Raw genomic sequence first — 23,729 nt, forward strand, 5'->3', positions numbered from 1 at the left:
ATTAGTGACTCCCATTTTCTGTCCTGGCTGACCACGGCTATTGAAGAAGATCTGAGTCCTGCAGAAGGACAGCAAGGAGAAAAACAAGACACAGAACGGGACAGAGAAGAATAGAAAGCTGACTCAGATGAATTTTGTGATGCCAGTGAGTCCTACTGCTGTTACCACCCCTTTTTCCACCACACCCTTCAGAGCAGTTATAGAACCACAAGCAACCCAGAAATAGCAAAAAGTAACATCAGCTAGGAAGGCTTAAGGACTCCCAAGGGAGTTGGTGGCAAAAGTAGAAAGATCTCAAATCAGAGTCTGTGACTGATCCTCTGCAGGCTTCCTGTTTTTAGATACTCTGTGTTGGGGTCACATGATAGCTTACTGGGTTATTAATTGGTTCCTTCTTTTTATTGCTGTAAAAGAAGGATTTTTTTCCCCTACGTTTCTCCTCCTTTACCAGAGAGGTTGAGTGCAAATGATATGAGCAACGTCCCTAGTTTTCTCCTAAATCTTATTAGCCCCGCCTCCCACAGTAGTTTCACTTCTCAATTTAATCCAGTCTGAGTTAACTTCCTGACCCAGGAAGTGGCAGCTACAGAGGGGACCAGCAGCGAATATGTAAGTGTCTGAGCAGTGAAGGTTATGGAAAAGGTCCAGGCTAAGGTTTTCTCTATGGATATGTGAGTGTGTCCTGGTGGCAGGTGGGGTGAGGAATGTATTTCCTGACAGCAGGGCCACTCCAACTCTGAAAATGGTCAGGACTTTCTTTGTTTTACAGCTCTCGCTTCTTTCCTGCTCTTTGTTTCACCAGACTTTACACCAAATCTCAGAAGATTCAGAACTTAGGTAAGTGGGGCCCAGGACAGGAACCCTGGAGCCTTGGAAGCAGGGGAGCCCCTTCTCCCCAGGAGCGCGGTGACCCTAGCAGAGAGGGGCCTGGTGTATCACTGGAGGAAGTAGCCCGCCAAGGACCAGACATCATCAGAAGAAATTCTGTGTGGCTTCAAGAGACTGATCTGGTTGTGACAGGAAATCAGCCTACACGGTAACTGTAATTAAATTACTGTTTTTTATTCTAGGCACTGTCATTTAAAAGAAGAGTTACTCTTCAAACTTCCTCCTGACTCTGCCCTGTCCTAGAGCAGCTCTCAGGAGTAGGGGTGTGGGGGCTGGCAGGGGGAGAGATGGGGGATACAGGGAGAGCCCAGCTAGGTTCTCAGAAGAGGCAGGCTTTTTTGCTCCTGGCCACCCCTCTGTTGCCTATCCCTGGCCTCCTCCATCTTCTTTCTGCCTTCCCTACCTCCTTGGGTCTGCAAACTCTTTATGGTGCAATCACTCTGAACATGTCTCTTGAGATAGGTCCTGTCCTGGAGAAGAGATATTAGTAGTAAACTTCCCAGTTCTACAGGAGCTCTGATCCCATAGAAATAACTGCTCCTTAGGACCAAACCCTCTGCTCTGCAGCCTTCTTTCCAATTCTCATTCCCTCAGTTTAGGGAGAGGGCACAAAAAGGATAAACTAGTTCTTCTGGTTGTTCTGGTTGCCTCGATTGCTTCCATTACCCTCCTGGTTGGGTCTCTAGAAAGACCTTATTAACCAGGGAAGTCCCACTTAGGCACCCCTCTCTCTCTGCAGGAGAGAGAAATATTCACTATTCTCCTTTCTCTTTCTTTTGCCTATTATACCTCTGCTCCTAAAAGCAAAAAAAAAAAAAAAAAAAAAAAAAAGCAAAAAAACCAAAAACCAAAAAACAACCGACCTTATTAACCAGTGTTGGTTGTTGTTCCTTGTGGGGGATGGGGGGATTGAGGTGGAGTCAAATTTGATCGTCATGATGGTGTAGAAGCCAAGGGAACACTTCCTCTTTGCCTTCTGAAAGTTCACTGAAAAATCAACTCACAAAAGGCAGGCTAATTGGAGAAAAGGCATACAAATTTATTAACATGTACATGGGCTAGAATCACAGAGTGATTACCCCCTCTTCCAATGGGGGTAGATACTTATATAGTCTTATTTATAAATACTTATGTATTATAAATACTTATGTATTATAAATTATTTATAAATACTTATGTATTATACATACTTATGTATAAATATTTATACATATGTATAAATACATAAGTATAAATATGTATGTATATAATATAAAAATGTTTTGTTTATATATGTATAAATATATAAGTATAAAATATGTATAAATAATATTTATATATGTATAAATATTTATATATTTATACATATTTATATATGTATACATTATATATGGATAAATACAAATACTTATATAGCCTTATATAAGTATATAGCCTTAAATATTTATATATCTATAAATACAAATACTTATATAGCCTTATTTCAGAGGGGAAGGGTGATATCAGGAAAATATAGGTAATTCTGTTGAGGGGCAGTAAATGATTACTAGGGATAATAAATGAATATTCAGGAGGATGAATGAATGGAGGAACAGAGTTTAACTCGTAAATGGTTCTCTTTGGAAAACGAATGAGCCTGAGAGACAGACATTATTTTGTGAAAGTGTCTGATTAGGTCTGGTTACATTCTTAGTCCTCTTTTCTTCAGTGCAAAATGTGATAATAGGGGTTGGAAGGAAAAACAATTGTTCTTTTTGTCTAGTCTGACAGGTCTTTATGTAGATAGGGGAAAAGTCTCTTCCAGCAACTGCTGATCTCTAAGGGCCTTTAATTCAAAATACTCATTACACCAGGGAGTCATATATTGGGGTGAAGCTCCTCGTACTCCTTCAGTGGACTCTGTCACAGATCACCCAATTGCATGAGTGTTACTACCAATTACAAAGAGTAATTCTGGTACCAATTATTCTTTTTTTTTTTTTAAGACAGATTCTCGCCCTTTCACCCAGGCTGGAGTGCAGTGGTGTAATCTGGGCTCACTGCAACCTCCCACTCCAGAGCTCAAGTGATTCTCCTTCCTCAGCCTCCTGAGCAACTGGGATTACAGGTGTGCACCACCATGCCCCGCTAACTTTTTGTATTTTTAGTAGAGATGAGGTTTTGCCATGTTGGTCAGGCTGGTCTCAAACTCCTGATCTCAGGTGATCCGCCTGCCTTGGCTTCCCAAAGTGCTGGGATTACAGGCGTGAGCCACCATGCCGGCCTGGTACCAATTATTCTTGAAGTTGACTAGAATAGGAAAGAGTTTCACACTCCCTGAGTTCTCTCTTTTACAGCTTTTGTGAGGAAGCCTGCGTTGTTTCTCCCAGCACTTGGTCCAAGGTAACTTTCTGTGATAACGGAATGTTGTATATTGAGGCTGTTATGTGGCCACTAGTCACATGCAACTATTAAGCAATCGAAATGTGGCAAGTGGAACAGAAAAACTAAATGTTTTCATTTTAATTTTTATTAAGTTAAATTTAAATTCCCATTCATGATAGTGGCTACTGTATTAGCTACACAGCTAGATGTTTATGCGTCCTCTAAATTCTAATGCATTTCTTCTTTCTGGAGAGAAGACTTTAGCTGGACATGGTGGCACATGCCTGTAGTCCCAGCCACTCTGCCAGGGTGAGGCAGGAGGATTGCTTGAACCCAGGAGGTTGAGGCTGCAGTGAGCGGTGGTCATGCCACTGCACTCCACTACAGCTTGAGCAAGAGAGTGAGAACTTGTCTCATAAGAAAAGAAAAAGAGCCCGGGTGCAGTGGCTCATTCCTGTAATCCTGGCACTTTGGGAGGCTGAGGCAGGTGGATCACGAGGTCAAGAGATCGAGACCATCCTGGCCAACCAACATAGTGAAACCCCGTCTCTACTAAAAAATACAAAAATTAGCTGGGCGTAGTGGCGCACCACTATAGGCCCAGCTGCTCAGGAGGCTGAGGCAGGAGAATCACTTCAACCCGGGAGGCGGAGGTTGCAGTGAGCCGAGATCGCACCACTGCACTCCAGTCTGAGTGACAGAGTGAGACTCTGTCTCATTAGAAAAAAAAAAAAATTAGAAGACTGAGAAAAGAAAAATAGTTTAGCAGTCTGAGCTATGTAAGGTATGCAGAATTTATCAGGACCAGTGAGACAGGAGTATGGATCTTCAGTTAAGACCGCATGTTTAAAAGCATTTTTTTCCTGACTGGCTGCCTCATCTATTACCTACACGTTCCTGAGATTTGTAATAAAAAGAACAATGTACAGCCAATCAAAAGCTTATGCTATTTTAATGTAAATTCTTGGTAAACAATTTTAAAACGGCTTTAAAACTGCTTTTTTTCCCCTTTAAATAACCACTTGCAACTGCTTGCTAACGAGGATAACTTGAAACTCTGCATCTGGGTTGCTGTTCTCAAACGTGGCCCAAACAAACTCAGCCTCAGCTTCTTCCTTTTAAGTCCTCTTATCTTCAATACAAAATGAGATAATAGGGGTTGGAAGGAAAACCTTCAAGACCTATGGAAGTCAGTAGCAGCCAGCTCATCACATAGAGGTGCAGGTGAGGTGTTTTTCCTCATGGTAAAAATTCTGGCTGCTTCATCTCCATCTCTAGAGCCCATATTGGAGCTTTTCAATAAAAGCTATGGCCTCAACCACCAGCACCAAGAAGATGATGGAGGAAGCCACCTGCTCCATCTGCCTGAGCCTGATGACGAATCCAGTAAGCATCAACTGTGGACACAGCTACTGCCACTTGTGCATAACGGACTTCTTTAAAAACCCAAGCCAAAAGCGACTGAAGCAGGAGACATTCTGCTGTCCCCAGTGTCGGGCTCCATTTCACATGGATAGCGTCCGACCGAACAAGCAGCTGGGAAGCCTCATTGAAGCCCTCAAAGAGATGGATCAAGAGATGTCATGTGAGGAACACGGAGAGCAGCTCCACCTGTTCTGCGAAGACGAGGGGCAGCTCATCTGCTGGCGCTGTGAGCGGGCACCGCAGCACAAAGGGCACACCACAGCTCTTGTTGAAGATGTATGCCAGGGCTACAAGGTGAGTGTGTGGGTCAGGGGGCCTTGGTAAGTACCAAATCTTATCCTGCTCCCAGGAGCTGAGATGATTTAGCCTGAAACCTAACATTATGGCTTGGAAATACAGCTTTCATCATGTCATTCTTCTGAAAAATAGTTTATGATGATTTCTTGCTAAATTATCTAGACTGTCCATTCTGACCTTCAATGGGATGGTTGGACTCATCTCTATCCATTTGTGTTATGATGAATTTCTCCTTGCTTTAGAACAGGTTGTTCTCAAACCAAACACCCGCATTTTTTCTTGCTTCACACCATGAATATCATTTGAAAAACCACAATATGTAAAACCATGCAGTAGGGCCTGAAAACAGGGAAGAAAGACCCATTACATTTTAGGTATCTACAGTCTAGTAAAGAAGATAAACTATCAAAAATGTCTGCCTGGAGGTCCCTGGTTTTGGTGGTGGGGAGGGACATTTAGGGCAGGGAGTGGTTCATCTCAGAAGTAACTCCTGAAGGACACATAAAAATTGAACACCTATTGGGGGATTTTCATTTGGGGAATGAAGGGTCAGTGACATTGAAAATATCACTCTGGTACCTATACTTTTTTTTTCTGAGATAGGGTCTTGCTCTGTGTCCCAGGTTGGAGTGCAATGGTGCAGTCTCGGCTCACTGCAGCCTCAACCTCCTGGGGCTCAAGCAATCCTCCCACCTCAGCCTCCCAAATAGCTAGGATTACAGGAATGCACCACTATACCCGGATAATTTTTTTATTTTTTGTACAGACATGGTCTGGCTTTCTTGCTTATACTGGCCTCAAACCCCTGGTCTCCCTCCCATCTCAGCCTCCCAAAATGCTGGGATTAGAGGCATGAACCACTGTGCCCAGCTACTCTGGCATGTCTATAATAAAAGGAATATCAAGGAGTAAAATTCAAACTATCCATATAAGAAAGGGAGGAGAGGGCAGATTTTAAGCAAGATTCAGGAAGAAGAGTAAAAGATTTGGAAATGCTTGGTTGTGGAAGGTGAAGCAGAGGGAGAGGTTTTGTGTACCATCCAGGCTTCTTGCCAGAAAGCATATTAAGGAAGGAGGGACTTTGCTGTTGGCAGCATGGAGGAATGGGCCTAGTCCTGATGTCCCTTTTCCTTTTCTGTCCTGCCTAGATTTGAAGAAAATGTTGCCCCCTGTGTCAGTCTCCTTATTCTGTCCTCCATGAGGCAGAGGTGGTTTGTATGAAGGCTCTAAGTCCTTCTAAGGACATGTCAATCCTGACCCCCACTCAGCTCATGGCAGCTCTTCCTTAAACTCCATGGAACAGCTAATAACTACAATGATGATATTCCAATTTGAATTACTTTTCCACCAAGTAGTAAGGAAAGGAGGCTGCTTATGTTGCAATTGAGTTTGGTCACTTACTAGATGGGCAATTTTGGGCACGTTATTTAATGTCTTGACACCCTGGTTTCCCCATCTGTAAATGGGGATAATAGCAGTGTCCTCTCTCCCTAAAACACACACACAGGAGGTGGTTATAAGCTTTGAGGACATTAAAATATAGAATGCATAGAATAGCACTTGGCATACAGCAAGGACAATGTCATCTTTTGCTAAAACAGTTACATAGAGCCCTTTCCTGAGAATGCTCGAGAATTAATGAGTATACTTGTTGGGTTTAGAGAGGACAGGAGACAATTCTTTTAGCATTGATTACAATTAGCAATTTGGGTCAGCTTCAAATCACTTGGCATCCTGATTTTTCATGACTCATAAGACACAAAATTTCATGTGTGCCAAACACTGGTATCGGTTTTGCTTGGTTCAGCATGTTATTTTACAAAATCTTTTAGATGATGATTACCTTGTTCTATATATAACTTTTTCCTGGCAAGACTCTAGTGGAGGGTGTATCTCAGGCTCTGGGTCAGCAGATGAGGGTGCAATGCTCCCCCAGCTGGTAGCCATAGCCCTTTGGGCAAGTTATTTTACCCCTTTCTTAGTCTCATTTTCTACAGCATAGAAATGATGTTTAAAATCCTACCAACTATTCAGGGTTGCCAAGGGGATCAGTATGTTCCTGCACATATAGCCTTTAGCATGCTCTCTAGCAAAAAACAAGGAGGACTCAATAAATATTCACTATTATTCAAATATATCTTAGAAAACTGGGATTCCCCCTAGGTCCCTAATGAAGAGTCACATTGAATAGGCTTCACTTATCAAATTTTTCCTTCAGGAAAAGCTCCAGAAAGCTGTGACAAAATTGAGGCAACTTGAAGACAGATGTACGGAGCAGAGGCTGTCCACAGCAATACGAATAACTAAATGGAAAGTAAGAATCTGACTTCATTGATCTCAAGCTATTTTCCATTCTAGAGCTTAGGCATAGGGGATGATTGAGGAAAATCACAATGATGATTTATTCTCACTAAACCAGATCAAAAAAATGAAACCCAAGGAAAAAACCATTATTTGTATTTATGCCCCTGGCTCCAGGTTTACATCCATGAGAATTTAGCACCAACTCCTTCCATCTTTAAACTGTAGTTGGCTGGGATTCCTGATACTTCAGTCAGAAGAAGCAGAATTGGTATGCCTATTTACCTAGAAAAAGCATTAACTGGGTCTCAAACTTTAAATACCTCAAAATAAACCTGGTTTGCAGGCCTCAACTCATTACCCTGGCACTTCTACCACAGCGGAGCATCTGGCTCGCAACTTTACAGGTACAGAAACCAACCTTTGTGGACACTTAAAAAACAGGATCACTCCAGATTGAAATTCATACTACTCAAGCTCATGAGGCTGATGAAGGAAATATACTTTATTTATTTCTTTTTTAATTATTATTATTTTTTGAGATGGAGTCTTGCTGGAGTGCAGTGGTGCAATCTCAGCTCACTGCAACCTCCACCTCCTGGGCTTAAGCAACTCCCCTGCCTCAGCCTCCTGAGTAGCTGGGATTACAGGCATGCGCTACCATGCCTGGCTAATTTTTTGTATTTTAGTAGAGACAGGGTTTCACCATGTTGGCCAGGATAGTCTCGATCTCCTGACCTCGTGCACCCACCTCAGCCCCCCAAAGTGCTGGGATTACAGATGTGAGCCATTGCACCTGGCCTATACTTGATTTATAAGTACATCATAAGTAATGCAACAACCTACACACTTGCAACTACAAACTGCAGGGTCTCTCAGACTATTTCCATGGCTGACCAACCTCCACATTATCAGAGCCACATTCTTTCATGGAAATATTTAGGTTCATGCAAAAGTAATTGCGGTTTTTGCCATTAAAGTAAAGGCAAAAACCACAATTACTTTTGCACCAACCTTTATATTTATATAATTCACTAGCTTGCAGTAAAATCCCACAAAGCTGATCACCGATTTTCCCTCTTTCAGGGGTCCTTTCTAACCTCTACCCTGATCTTTGTTTGTGGATGTTGCTCTTGAGCTCCTGAGTACACTCTTACTTCCCTCATTTCTAGGATCTTGGGCAATGGGGAAGACCTTGATTGTAACTAACATATATGAAAACCCATCTATACAAGAGTTAAAGCTGTACCTGTCTCCTACACAAAAATTCCACCTCATCCTAAGTCAAAGACCCTTCTTCTACATTGTAGTCATCGAAACACTGTGTGAATTTATTTTTATTTTTTAATTTTTATTTTTTAAGATAAGTGGAGAGTTTATTTGGGCCATGTTTGAAGACTGCAGTCTGAGAACATAGATTCAAGTTGCCCTGAATACACACTCCCACTGCATTAATTTAGATAGCATTAATGGAAATTGCAACTTTACATCTCCTCAGATGAGACTTTCACTTGATTTCTGTCAGTCTTACACATAGCAATGCTTAAGATGACGCTAGGGTAGTAGAAAAATATTTCTCAGTTAACCATAATAAATACCTGCCAAACTCAGAGCTCCCCCTGCCAAGAATTATGGACCCTCTTACCAGCCTGGTTGTCTTAAAATCCAGTCTTGGTAATGTTCATTATAAGCTTTTACTTCAAGAAAATCACTCAGACTCAGAAATCTAACTTCTTAAATCATAAGTAAAAATTTATTTTTATCCTTGTAACTGATAAAGTGTTTGAACTTAGCCCTAGTTTCATAATTAAGTTATCTAGCACTCCTAACCCAGCTTTCTCCTGTGTCTTGGCTGAGGAATAAGGAAATTAATTGGGTGACTATAAGGAATCTGAGACAACCTCTTCCACGTCTGAGTGCCTGCCTCCCACACATGACTCTGCAGCAGGAAACTGGGGACATTCTTCCAGCTTCAGTGACTCATGAGAAAATAATGTCCCAGTGGCTGATTGTGTATGTGTGTGTGAAAATATATATAACACTTAAGCATTTAACCACTTTTAAGTATATAGTTCAGTAGAATTAAGTGCTTTTACATTGTTACATTGTTGTGCAACCATCACCATTCCCATTTCCAAACTGCAGCTCAGTTTCATCTTTCATCTTCTAAACTGAAGCTCACTACCCATTAAACAGTAACTCCGTTTTCCCATCTTGCCAACACCTTGTAACCACTATTTTACTTCCTGTCTTTATGAACTTAACTATTCTAGATACCTTGTATAAGCAAAGTCTTACAATATTTGCCCTTTTGTTTCTGGCTTATTTTGCTTGAACGTCTTCAAGGCTTATCATGTAGTAGCGTGTGTCAGACTTTCATTCTTGTTTATCCATTCATCCGTAGATGGACATTTGGTTTATTTCCACCTTTTGACCATACTTTCTTGACTCCAGGAGATGGTACAGATTCAGAGACAAAAAATCCAGTCTGACTTTAAGAATCTCCAGTGTTTCCTATATGAGGAAGAGAAGTCTTATCTATGGAGACTGGAGAAAGAAGAACAACAGACTCTGAGTAGACTGAGGGACTATGAGGTTGGCCTGGGGCTGAAGAGCAATGAACTCAAGAGCCATATTCAGGAACTGGAGGAAAAATGTCAGGGCTCAGCCCAGAAATTGCTGCAGGTGAGGCTGTTTATTTGGAGTAGGGAAAAAAGGTATGTTATTGTGCTATTAAAGGAGAATGATAATGAAGCATGGGAAGATAGAGTAATGTTTCTTTTAGATATACATCAGTGCCATCAGGCTGGCCTTCACTAATCTATGGGGTACCTTTATGTCAATTAGAAAAATAAACTTCTGAGGGAACGTAGTTTGGCCAAATGGAACCATGGGATAACATTCACCACTGTTTGTCTCCTTGGCCCATGTGCACAGAACCTGGCTGTCAACTCTCTCCTGAAATACTCTGCTAGGTGACTGATGGGTGATGAAGTGGGGCAGCCAAAATGAGTGATAACCTGTTCCGACTTGCTTGTAGAACCCTTGCTCCAGAGCTGTTATGGTACAATCTACAGCTCTATCTGTATGAAGATAAACATCTGGAGCCATTAATTCTGGTTCTAACTAACAGGATTGCTGACTATACGGTAAGGTTGAGTGTATAGCATGATTGCTTTACCACTGTGTGATACCTGTTACCACCATCTTAGTGGCCCAGTCTCAGGGCTGTGCATGGATTCACTGCTAAGGACCTTTATGATATGTGTTCTCTAATCTGGGCTCACTGTGAAGGAAATCCGATCACCAAAAGCTAGTCTTGACAGAGGGAGCATGGACAAAGCTCCTGGCCCTCATGCTTCAGCAAGGATGAGAAGAGATGCAAATGTTGATAAACATCCTGCCATGCTGAATCTCCCAGAAGCTGGTAGGAATTATTCCATCTGGGTATCCATCAACAGCTAAGACTTGTGGGAATTACTCTATTTGGGTATCCATCAATATCTAAGACCGGGGTAACTCTCTTTACTTATTTGGGAAAAGCAAAGAAGAATAGCCCTGCATGACAAGCCCCATGAAATACCGATGTTCCCATGCTCATCTTTTCTTTTTGTTTCTTTATAGAATGTGAATGACACTTTGAGCAGGTAAGTCCTGTATGAATGCAGGAGGGGAGGGGTGTGTGTGTATAGAACTGGATGGAATGCACCTCTGAAGAAATCTCTGATGTCTGGTTGTTCTAGGAGTTGGGCTGTGAAGCTGGAAACATCAGAGGCCGTCTCCTTGGAACTTCATACTATGTGCAATGTTTCCGAGCTTTACTTTGATGTGAAGAAAATGTTAAGCAGTCATCGAGGTATGTGCACTAAAGAATTCCTAAATACTGTGGATGGAAGGGGCCTTATGCAGTAACCAAGTTTACCACCTGTCCCTCAGCAGGCTCACAGCCAGAGATGTTGTTTGGTTAATTTCAGTAGCGCTTTCATACCTTCTCTAGTTAGTATGTATGATTCACTGCTTAGATGTGAGTGAGCATTGCATTCTGATTATCTGCGCAAACCTTTCAAATTCTTCTTCTTTCACTTATTCCCCATATTACTCCAAGTGACTTGGTTTTCCCCTCTGAAAAATGAAAATATTAACAGCTCCCACTTCATTGAGTTGTCATCAAAATTAAATGCATCAACATGTACGAAGTGCTTAGCACCGTAACTGACACATGATCATAATACCACATCCTGGTATTAGATCTTATCATAGTGTTTCTTATTAATAGATCAGTCAACTCTTAGAGCAATGCAAGAAAGGTAGGTGAGTATGACAGCCTATCATTGACATATTTTAGGAACTTGACTTAGATAACACAGATGATAAATGTTACAACCAATTTACAGATTCCGAAATGTTAGAACCATTTACTGAGTTTCCTGCTCCCTTGATTTTTTTAAATCAGTACTGACCATACTTTCACAAATTTGTATCCATAAGTACAAAATCAAAAAATCCCTGAAAATAGAAAGTTTTATCGTGATTCATTTGGCTGCAAAAATCTGGCCTAACCTGAAATGATTTGGTGGTTATATTAGTTATCTATTAGTACAAACAAATTACAATAATTTAGAACCTTAATACAACACCCATATATTATCTCAATTTTTGTGGTTCAGGAATCTGGGCACAGCTTAGTTGGGCCCACCACTTAGGGTCTGACAAGGCTGCAATTAAGATGTTGGTCAGGCTGTGTTCTTACCCGGAGGCTAGGTTAAGGAAGAATCCACTTCCAAGCTCACTGAGGTAGCAGGCAGAATTTCTTTCCTGATGGTTGCAGGACTTTGGGCCCTGGTTATTTCTGGCTGTTGGCTGGAGGTTGCCCTCAGCTTCTACAGGCCACCCCTCAGCTCTTTGCACATGGGCTTCTAACATGGCCAGTTATTTCTTCAGAGAGAGCTCAGGAGACAGACTCTTTAGAGAAAATCTGATAGCAAGATGGAGTCTTACATAATGAAATGTAATCTTAGAAATTATATTCCATCATCTTTGCCGTGTCCTATTGGTCAAAAGCAATTCATAAGCCCTTCTCACACTCAAAGGCAAGGAATTTTATGAGGGTGTGAACACTAAGAGGAGGAATCATAGAAGGCCACCCTTGAGTCTGTCTTCCACAGTGGCCAACCCTGAACTGCACTGAGATGAGACTATTTAAAAGTCTTTATTTATCCCACTTAATTTGAATAAATGTTTTGCTGCAGATATATTGATGAATTTGATTACACGGCTCTGCCTTAGGCCCTGATGGGGTTGAACTTTAGAGTATATGCATTTTTTTTTTTTTTGCCTCTATAACTTCTGAACTAATTTGAATTGCAAAGCCCATTTTGTTCCAGGGATTTCAGATAAGGAATTATAGACCTGTGTTCCCCTCAAATACACAACAACAAACAACAACAAAACCCAAAAGCACTCTGTATTTCATCCTATACAGATGACAGGAAGGAAAAACAAGACTTTGTATAAGTTTTGCTGGGATTTCACTGAGTTCATTTGCCTACTCTCATCTTTTACAGAAGGAATCATAATATGGTTCAAGTGAAACTCTTTTTTTGTTTTTTTGAGACAGAGTCTCGCTCTGTCGCTCAGACTGGAGTGCAGAAGCATGATCTCGGCTCACTGCAAGCTCCACCTTCCGGGTCAAGTGAAACTATTTCTTAAATGGGCTTATCTTTTAACTAAATATTTCTCCTCTCTTAAACACTGTTTATTAAAATTTTTCTTTTTTTTAAATTTTTTTTGAGATGGAGTCTCGCTCTGTTGCCCAGGCTGGCTTGCAGTGGCACAATCTCAGCTCACTGCAGCCTCCACCTCCTGGGTTCCAGTGCCTTAGCCTCCGGGGTAGCTGGGATTACAGGTACGTACCACCACCCCTGGCTGATTTTTGTATTTTTAGTAGAGATGAGGTTTCACAATGTTGGCCAGGCTGGTCTCGAACTCCTGACCTCACGTGATCTGCCCGCTTCGGCCTCCCAAAGTGCTAGGATTACAAGTGTGAGCCACTGCACCTGGCCTAAAATTTCTCTTATTACAAAAGTAATATGAATAAATTTTATTTTTATTTTTAAATGTATGTTTATTTATTTTATTTTACATTGCCTTCAAGCAGATGCAACAAATAAATTTTAATCAGTCAAACAATATAAAGAATATAAACAGAAAGTTCAAGGTTTCTCCCACCCCTCTCCAATCTGACTTCTCTAGGTAGGGTAACCTATATCTTTCCCTAAGTTTGTACAAACATGTAATACATATACACTGTCTCTTCTATGTTACTCGTTACTTTTTTATGTCTAATATTCCATAAGTATATAATAAATATATGTAACCATATCCCTACTGATGGAGCTTCAGGCTGTTTCTAGAACTTAGTTATTACAACGTTGCTACAATAACTTTCTAGTCCACGCACCCTTTTATCCTGGTGCTTTCATTTCTTTTGGGAGCATACCCCAAACTGGAATTGCTGAAGTTATTGTTAATCTTAATATATGGTACCATATTACTTGACTCAAAGTTGTAACATAACTCCTACCAGCACCAGGAATAATGACTCACATATACTGAACACTTTTTAGTCTGTGACAGATTAGAAAAGCTTTAGTTTTCTTGGATCTTGTTTTATTATATCATAGTCCTCCCTATATGGGGCATTTTTGCTTTATAGATAAGGAAACATGACAGAGAGAGGTTAAGTGAGTGTTGTAGGATCTCATAACTAGACGGTAGGCGTAGAAAGAGTCTAGAGTCTAGAAACCACTCTCTTACCATTCTGCAATGTGGCAGAAAATACAAAGTGTTATTTACTTATCTCTTTTAGACAGGGTCTTACTCTGTCACCCAGGCTGGAGTGCAATGGCCCCATCATGGCTCCCTGCGGCCTTAAATTCCTGGGCTTAAGCAATCCTCCCACATCAGCTTCCCCAGTAGCTAGGACCACAAGCAGGGACCACAGGCAAGCACCACCACATCTGGCTAATTTTAAATTTTTTTTTTTCTTTTTGTAGAAACAATATCTCTTTATTTTGTTCAGGCTGGTCTTGAACTCCCAGGCTCAAGCAATCCTCTCGCCTCGGCCTCCCAAAGTGTTGGGATTACAGGCACAAACCACCATCTCCAGCCTGAAGTGTATTTAATCCACTGCCTTATGGACTGGGCATTGAGGTTGTGTGTAGAGTCGGGTTTTTTTGTTGTTGTTGCTGTTGCTAACAATACTACTGTGAACATTCTTATCCATGCTTCTTTGTGTCCTGTGAATGTTTCCTCCAGGGAGATACCTTGGAATGACATGCTGGTATGAGGGATGCACATCATAATTTTACCAGATATTACAGATCTTGAAATTGTTCCAATTCTACCCCACCAGCAATATAAGAGCTCTCACTCCTCCAAAACTCCCTGAGTCTTTACTTATATAATTTCTGATTTTGATAGTCTTACGGATTTAAAATGGTACCTAATTGTGAACTTAATTTGTGCTTTTCTGATTTCAGTAGTGAGATTGAGATTATTTTTGTATGTCCATTAGCACTTCAGGCTTCTGTGATTTACCCATGATTTACTGTGGTTTAATAATTTTTATTGGGATTATTTTCCTTATTGATTTATGGGAACTTATTTTTTTTAATTTTTTTTATTTTTTTTTGAGACGGAGTCTCGCTCTGTCCTCCAGGCTGGAGTGCAGTGGCCGGATCTCAGCCGGGTTCACGCCATTCTCCTGCCTCAGCCTCCCGAGTAGCCGGGACTACAGGCGCCTGCCACCTCGCCCGGCTAATTTTTTGCATTTTTTTTTAGTAGAGACGGGGTTTCACCGTGTTAGCCAGGATGGTCTCGATCTCCTGACCTCGTGATCCACCCGTCTCGGCCTCCCAAAGTGCTGGGATTACAGGCTTGAGCCACCGCGCCCGGCTGGGAACTTACTATGGCTGATGTCTTCTGGCATGTGGATGGCATTTTGCACTTTCATCCTGTTTTATGATAAATAGGGTTTCAAAATTAAGTAGACACATTTTCCTCCAAAGTCTGTGTCTTCTGTTTCCAAAGAGCTTAGTCATCAGTGGGCAGTGAATTTTATCACCTAATTAATTTTATTAGCCCCATGTGCTATGCCTGTAGTTCCATCTGCTGGGGAGACTAGGGCAGGAGGATCTCCTGAGCCCAGGAGTTCAAGGCTGCGGTAAGCTATGGTCACACCACTGTACCCAGCCTGGGCAACAGAGCTAGACCCTGTCTCTTAAAGGAGGAGGCCAGGTACAGTGGCTCACGCCTGTAATCCCAGCACATTGGGAGGCCGAGGCGGGAGGATCACTTGAGGGCAGGGGTTCGAGACCAGCCTGGTCAACATAGTAAAACCCCATCTCTACTAAAAACACAAAAATTAGCCAGGCATGGTGGTGTGTACCTGTAGTCCCAGCTACTCAGGAAGCTTAGGCAGAATTGCTTGAACCTAGAAGACAGAGGTTTCAGTGAGCTGAGATTGTGCCACTGCACTCCAGCTTGAGTGACAGAGTGAGACTCCATCTCAAAAAAAGAAAAAAAAAAAAGGAAATGGAGAAGGAGGAAAAGAAGGAGGTGGGGGAGGGGGAGGAAGAGGAAGAAGAAGAAAAAGACAAAAATTTTAGCTGTCATTTATGCTCTGATAGCATTATAATGATGATGAAGACAATTGCTAGGTTAGTGAGAGGAGGCTACATACACACCAGAACTCTCTACATGGAAAGCAAGTTCATATATTTTGTTAAGTATGCTTCATTGGAGACCTTCTTTTCCCGTAACTATGACCAGTGCTCTGCCAGCTTAGTCAACAACAACATCACATGTTGACTCCACACCTGGATTTTTGGTCCAATTGGTAATGAAATCATCCCACCAGTGTCTTCATAATATATATATACACACACACATAGTATTCTCTCTATATATATTTATTTGTATGTCTATATCTATATCCTCCCACCTCAGCTCTCGCTCCATCTCCCAGCCTGAGTGGTGCAGCAGTGCGATTATGGCTCAACCAATGAGAGGATCAATGGCGATCCTCTCATTTCAGCCTCCCCAGTAGCTGGGACTACAGGCATGGGCCACCATATCTGGCTGATTTTTAAATTTTTTTGAGACAGCAAGTCTCTATATACTATAGATATATATATATAGTATCCTCTCTCTAATATGGATAGAGAGAGGATACTATGTCTATATCTGTATCTATCTATCTTTCTATAGGGAAGGAATACTATATATCTAATAATATGTAATATATATTATATATAAAAAGTCAAGCATTGATTCGTACATATAATGTATATATAGATTACTGTGTGTATGTGTGTGTGTTTATATATATATATTTTTTTCTTTTTTTTTTTTTCAAGACAGGCTGTCACTGTGTTGCCCAAGCCAAGTGGTACAGTGGTGCGATCATGGCTCGACCACCTGGGCTAAAGTGATCTTCCCACCTCAGCCTCCCCAGTTGCTGGGACTACAGGCACAGGCCACAAAACCCGGCTAATTTTTAATTTTTTTTTGAGACAGGGTCTCCCTTTGCCACCCAGGATGGAGTGTAGTGGTGCAATCTTGACTCACTGCAACCTCCACTTCCTGGGCTCAAGTGATCCTCCCACCTCAGCCTCCTGAGTAGCTGGGACTATAGGTGTGCACCACAATGCCAGGATAATTTTTCATATTTTTTGTAGAGATGGAGTTTGGCCATATTGACTAGGCTGGTCTCAAACTCTTGGACTCAAGTGATTCACCCGCCTCAGCCTCCCAATATGCTGGGATTACAGGCATAAGCCACTGATTATTGTACATGTTTTTGATGTAACATATTATATATGTCATATATGACAATGTAAATGAATATATTAAACATTCGGTTTTCATTTATATATTGTAAAATACATATAGTATACATATATAATATGTAGAAAATATGCTATACAGATATGTGTATGTTAACATATATAATACATATACATATATTTATAGATGCATATATAAAATTTGATTTGTTATTTATATTATTTTGTGCAGGAGTTCTATATCTGTCTACAAGCTGGTGCCATAATTTTTTATTCTTTGGAAGATTTGGTATGAGATTGTCATTACTCATGCCTTGACTTCTAAATTTCCTATAAAACTGACAAAATCCATTTTTGCTTGATAAAGATGCATGTTTTATTATCTGTCAGTAAAATTTAAAGTAATGATTTCATTTCTTTAATGTTAGGTCTGCCCATGTTTTCTTTGTTTTTTGAATGAGTTTTACTCAGAAATATTTTTTTCTAGGAAGTATTAATTTTGTCAATGCTTTCAATTTTATTAGTAGCATAAGATTTATTATAAAGTTCTGTAGTGTTTTAAAATTTTCTGCATTCATTCCATTTGTGCCTTCTTACTTTGATAAATCTCATTAGAGGTATGTCTATTTTATTTATTTATTTTTTAAAGATGCTACTTTTTGGGGGTTTTTTTTCCTCTTTATTGCATTCTGGTTTTAACTTCACTGTTACATTGTTTAGTATCTATTTTTTCTTTTTAAAAAATTATATTTGGGTTTTCTATGTTCTTTTGAACATTTAAATTAGATGCTTAGCTCATTAATGTTCAGTTTATTAATTTTTCTAAGATAAGCATTTAAAGCCTACAAATTTTCCTTAAAATTCTGCTTTAGCTCCATTGTATATTTTTATAAATAACATTTTATTATTGTTCCATTCTATATGTCTTGTAATGATTTATTAGTAGTTTACATTTCCTAATATTTAGAATCTTTTTAGTTGTCTTTTTATTATTGGTTTATAATCTTATATTGAGGCTAGAGAAAATGATCTGTGTAATACAGATTTATTGAAATTTGTTCAGACTGTTTTCTGACTATTATGTACTCAGTTAGCACATGTTCCATCTATACCTGAGAAAACTGCATATTCTCTGCTTACTATTATTAAACAATTACTGAGCTTTATGTATTGACTATGAGATTGGGCTTCTTAGATTGTTCAGACCTTCCATATCTTCCCTTACTTTTGATCTGCCTGATCTATCAATTATGGAAAGAAGAATGTTAAAATATCCGGTGATGATTGTAGATTTGTCAATTTCTCCTATAATTCTACAGTTTTTGCTTTGTATATTAACACAATTTTAAGCATGAATGTACTATATTACTAGTGCATTCACGTTTAGAATTGTGTTATCTTTTTTAGGTGACTCCTTTCATTCTTTCCTTTTTTTTTTTTAGACAGAATCTCGCTCTGTCACCCAGGTTGTAGTGTAGTGGCGAAATCTCAGCTCACTGCAACCTCTGCCTCCCCGGTTCAGGTGATTCTTGTGCTTCAGCCTTCCAAGTAACTGGGATTACAGGCATGTGCCACAGTGCACAGCTAATTGTTGTATTTTTAGTAGAGCCAGAGTTTCACCATGTTGGGCAAGCTGGTCTTGAACCCCTGGCTTCAAGTGATTCTCCTGCCTTGGCCTCCCAAAGTGCTGGGATTACAGGCATGAGCCACCACACCTGGCCCTCCTTCCATTCTTAATAATGCTCTGACTTAATATCTTTTGATATACTTACATAACTACAACAGTATATGACTATATTACCTATCTTTTAAATTCCAATCTTTCTATATGTTTTTGTTTATGTGTCACACCAATAGGTGGAATTTTGAAAATCCAATTGATACTTTTTCTCTTAAGTGGTATTACCACCCTGTAAACATTTTAATTTCTCAACATGGGTTTTCCTGGGTCATTCAGGTAATATGAATTGACACCCCAAACTTCTGTGAGTCAGGCTGATAAGAGCTGACTGAATAGAGTTTGAAAAAGAGGGTATTTACAAAGGTGAGGAGTTGGGAAATCCACAAGGAACAGGAAGTGCCCAGAGCTAGGAACAGTTAGAGAGCCATCGAGCTAGGAACAGTTAGAGAGCCATCACCTCCTCTGGGCCTCAAGTGGCAGGTGTAGGGAGCTGTAACTATACAAGAGTGTGCCCAGAGGCAGAGGAATGCAGACCCTCCAAATCATAGCCAGTGGCATGGGACTGGGGTACTGAATACTCCCAAGGCTACTGCTTTGTGCCCTATGGTCTCCTCTGGTGCTTCCCATTGGCTGAACCAAGCAGAAGCCAGAGGGCAGAAAGCCTGGTTAATGTGTCCACGTCAGCCTTCCCTGGCACAGAGCATGACAGGGAAAAGTGAGGGAATGATTTGGAAGAACAAACAGAGCATCCAGCACAGGAGATGTTTCTGAATACTTGAATTCCTTAATTGTCACAGACCAACTGATCAACATTTAACTCAGTAGCACAGTGGTTTCTTAACTCTCTTGTTAGAACATCCTATTACCATTTTTTTATTTCTAAAACTGCATACTGTCCAGTATCTCACTTTAGGTTATCAGAGTTTTTTTCTGTCTTGTTTGATTCTAGTCTGATATTTTTCATGTATATTGGTCCTCGGTGTATTATTATCTCATACTAATGCTTATGGAACATTATCTGAGGGGAAAGAGGAGAGCTTACAATTAAAAGTCATGGGACTAGGCATGTGTCATGAGACCTGGGTCTTCCAATAACAAGCTAAGACAGCTGAGTTATTTTCCTTCTCTGATTCCCAATGTTGGTGGTTATTCAGTAGAGAAAGGAAAAGGTATCTTTCTGCTCAACTGTTTCATGATTCCTGGAAGTCCTGCATGGGAGAAGAACTTTGGACAGGATGGTAAGCATATTAACTGGTTAGTTCTGTACCTTGGCATCCCTGAATAACTAAGATGAAGATGATGTCGATGATATCATTATTACTACATGTTGCTAGAAGAGCTGAGACAGGACTGGCTTCTCTGTCATAATGTAAAAGAGTCTTGGAAGATGTCTGGGATCCAGGGTCCAGAACCCCTCGTGGCCTTTGGAACACCAAGCTCTGTGCCAAAGGGTGGAAGGCTGCCCTGCCGCACTACAAATGTAAGCCCAGGGCCTAAAACCCCTTGTGGCTTGGATGGAACCCAGGGCTCAGGGCATAAAGCCCCTCATAGTCTCTGGAATGTACACAGACTTGTTGGTTCCTTGCTTCTTATTCATAAACATGTCCTCTATTATCTCAAGTGGCAGAGCATATTCTATACGTGTCAAAGAAAATGCTAAACCATCACAGCTACGCTTAATGCACCACTACCTTTCTACCCCCATGTCCTCACGCCCTCACTTGTTTACCCTCACATCCTCACCACCTGCTTCTTTGTTTGATCACCAATAAATAGTGTGGACTCTCAGAGCTCGGGGTCTTCACAGCCTCCAATCAAGCGTTGGCCCCCTGGACCCACTGTATGCACTCTTAACTTGTCTTTTCTCATTCCTTTGACCTTGCCAGACTTTGTAGCCCCCACGGCCTGGTGTCGGGTCCAATCACCCCAACAACTACCACTTATTAGGTGCTTACCATGTACCAGAAATTTTACCAAGCATTAAGCAAACATAAGCTTGTTCAATCTACACACCATTCTCTGCAACAACTATGGTAATTTCCACTTTATAGTTAACAAACTGAGGCTCAGAGAGTTAAACGTTTTGCCTAAGCTCACACAGTTTATAAGAAACAATACTTGGGTTTGAACACAGGCTGGTTTTATTGAAAATAACTTGTGGCTGGGCATGGTGGCTCACACCTGTGTAATCCCAGCACTTTGGGAGACTGAGGTGGGTGGATCACTTGAGGTCAGGAGTTTGAGACCAGCCTGGTCAACATGGCGAAACCCCATTTCTACAGAAAATTTAAAAAAATTTTCCAGTTGTGGTGGTGCACACCTGTAGTCCCAGCTACTCAGATGGCTGAGGCAGGAGTATCGCCTGAATCTGGGAGGTGGAGGTTACAGTGAGTTGAGATAATACCAGTGTACTCCAGCTTGGGTGACAGAGCAACACTCCGTCTCAAAAAAATAATAAACTAAAATAACTTGTGTTCTTCACACCAACAAAAGTATTTTTGTTTGTTTGTTTTGTTTTGTTTTGTTTTGTTTTGCAGTTAATGTGACTCTGGATCCAGATACAGCTCATCATGAACTAATTCTCTCTGAGGATCGGAGACAAGTGACTCGTGGATACACCCAGGAGAATCAGGACATATCTTCCAGGAGATTTACTGCCTTTCCCTGTGTCTTGGGTTCTGAAGGCTTCACCTCAGGGAGACGCTACTTTGAAGTGGATGTTGGCGAAGGAACTGGGTGGGATTTAGGAGTTTGTATGGAAAATGTGCAGAGGGGCCCTGGCATGAAGCAAGAGCCTCAGTCTGGATTCTGGACCCTCAGGCTGTGCAGAAAGAAAGGCTATGTAGCACTTACTTCTCCCCCAACTTTCCTTTATCTGCATGAGCAGCCCCTGCTTGTGGGAGTTTTTCTGGACTATGAGGCAGGAGTTGTATCCTTTTACAATGGCACTACTGGCTGCCACATCTTTACCTTCCCAAAGGCTTCCTTCTCTGATACTCTCCGGCCCTATTTCCAGGTTTATCAATATTCTCCTTTGTTTCTGCCTCTCCCAGATGACTAAGGAAAAGAGCAGAAGCTCCTTGGTTTAACCAGCACAGAGAAAATAATATAAATCCCATAAGGGCAGACGTTTGGTCTGTTTTCTTCGCTGTCAATTCCTTAGTACTTAGAATAATGCTGGGATTTTAGTGGATATTTAATTGATTTATGTTGAATATATGGACTTAGAAACTAAAAATACCACAGATGGTTAACCTGGACTTGGGCAAAGCAAGATAATAGCGATGATCATACATTGCTGTCTCCATCCGTCTTTAATGGGTCAGGGCTTTGATTTCCAAGGGTCTTCAGGTGATGAGTAGTGGTACCCACAGGTCAGAAGGTCTGCGTTCTCCTAATTTGTTTGCTGCCATTTGAACTCATGTGGGGAATGAAAAAAAGCTGCAATTATCCGCCAACTGCATTTAAAACCAAACAAAACAAAACAGGAAAATCAAAATAACGCTGACTCTTCCAACCACTGACGTGTTGTTTAATAATCTAAGCAGCAGTCCTGGAGGCTACCAGACTTACCGAGTTCTACCTGAGAAATAGCCAAGCAAAGTGTGAGAGAAGGGTTAAGAATGGCTTATAATGAGATGCTTCAAATGAAAAGGGAATTATGAGTAAAACTGCACTTGGAAGGGGGATTCAGTTCTGGAAGAGAAGTTGGTATTTTCCAGTCTGCTAGGACCAGCTACCTTGAAATATTTTAAAATCTCAGTAAATAGTTATTGCTGAAATGACTGTTCGTAGTTCTTATTATGATTCAGAGAAGATCAAATAGACCTTAACTTCATTTTGAAAAAGACCATATTACCATACCTGAGTGGGTAATGACAGGACTACAACTAAAACATAAACAACATTAATGATGACCATAAAAAGTCACAAAATTGCTAAATGTTATAATTTAGAGTTGATATAAAAATTGATGGCCAGGCATGGTGGCTCACGCCTGTAATCCCAGCACTACAGGAGGCTGAGGCACGGGGATCACTTGAGGTCAGGAGTTCAAGACCAGCCTGGCCAACATGGTGAAACCCCCGTCTTCACTAAAAATACAAAAATTAGCCAGGCATGGTGGCAGTCGCCCGTAATCCCAGCTACTTGGGAGGCTGACGGAGGAGAATTGCTTGAGCCTGGGAGGCAGCAGTTGCAGTAAGCCAAGATCGTGCTGTGCCTCAAGGAAAAAAAAAATTAATGTTTATTGATATCTGTTGAGGTCCTATGACATCACCTCTGAGAATAGGAGAAATGAAGCAACAGTTGTGTCTAGATGTCAGAGGCATGGCTGGGCCTCCATCTCTGCCTAAGGGAAGACATAAAAGAGTTCAGACTATTGCCCATGTTCCCCAGGGTCAGAAGTTCTAATGAGGATGATAGAGGCTGGGTTGTAACTCACAAGTGAAGGGTAGCAGAATATGCCATCTTTGGCATAAGTATTTTGAGCTGAAGACAATTGAGAAAAAAATAGATTAAAAACAAACAAACAAACAAACAAACCCCTCTGCACTCTCCCTATTTGCCTAAAAGCAGGATATGAAATTGTGAAGGCATCCTCCTACTCCAGGAAGAACAAAGGTTAGTCACCAGAGACTTTAGACTCTTATCAGCCTGGACATAGTACCAGAGAAGTCTTATTTAAAAAAAAAAAAAAAAAAAAAAAGGAAAGAAGAAGTTGCCTTCCCACAATTTATTGCGCTAGTAACTCAAAGTCCTTTTCCTCTTCCTTGTCACTTAAAAAATGTATTGTTTTGTTAAAATGCTATATAGGCCCAAGTTCTAAATCCTCCTTTAAGTATTCATCTCAGTACTCCCCCGTGTTTGTGCAATGCACATGTTAATAAACTTCTCTTTGTTTCTGTCTTGTCAATCTGTCTTTTGTTAGACTACTTTATAGGGCC

The 23,729-nt window shown here is 40.8% G+C and overlaps 1 protein-coding gene across 1 annotated transcript; it reads left to right on the forward strand.

The window, feature by feature from the left end:
* The first annotated feature begins 429 nt into the window (after positions 1 to 429).
* TRIM38 (tripartite motif containing 38) lies at positions 430 to 23,570 on the forward strand. The gene is made up of 8 exons (XM_010364937.2): positions 430 to 609; positions 803 to 1,036; positions 4,510 to 4,950; positions 7,172 to 7,267; positions 9,709 to 9,939; positions 10,879 to 10,901; positions 10,998 to 11,110; positions 21,321 to 23,570. Exons 3-8 carry the CDS (start codon positions 4,540 to 4,542, stop codon positions 21,842 to 21,844), a joined length of 1,398 nt encoding a protein of 465 aa, XP_010363239.1. The 5' UTR covers positions 430 to 609; positions 803 to 1,036; positions 4,510 to 4,539; the 3' UTR covers positions 21,845 to 23,570.
* Positions 23,571 to 23,729: the final 159 nt, after the last annotated feature.

Source organism: Rhinopithecus roxellana, chromosome 4 (genome assembly GCF_007565055.1).
Source record: "Rhinopithecus roxellana isolate Shanxi Qingling chromosome 4, ASM756505v1, whole genome shotgun sequence".
NCBI classification, from domain to species: Eukaryota; Metazoa; Chordata; class Mammalia; order Primates; family Cercopithecidae; genus Rhinopithecus; species Rhinopithecus roxellana.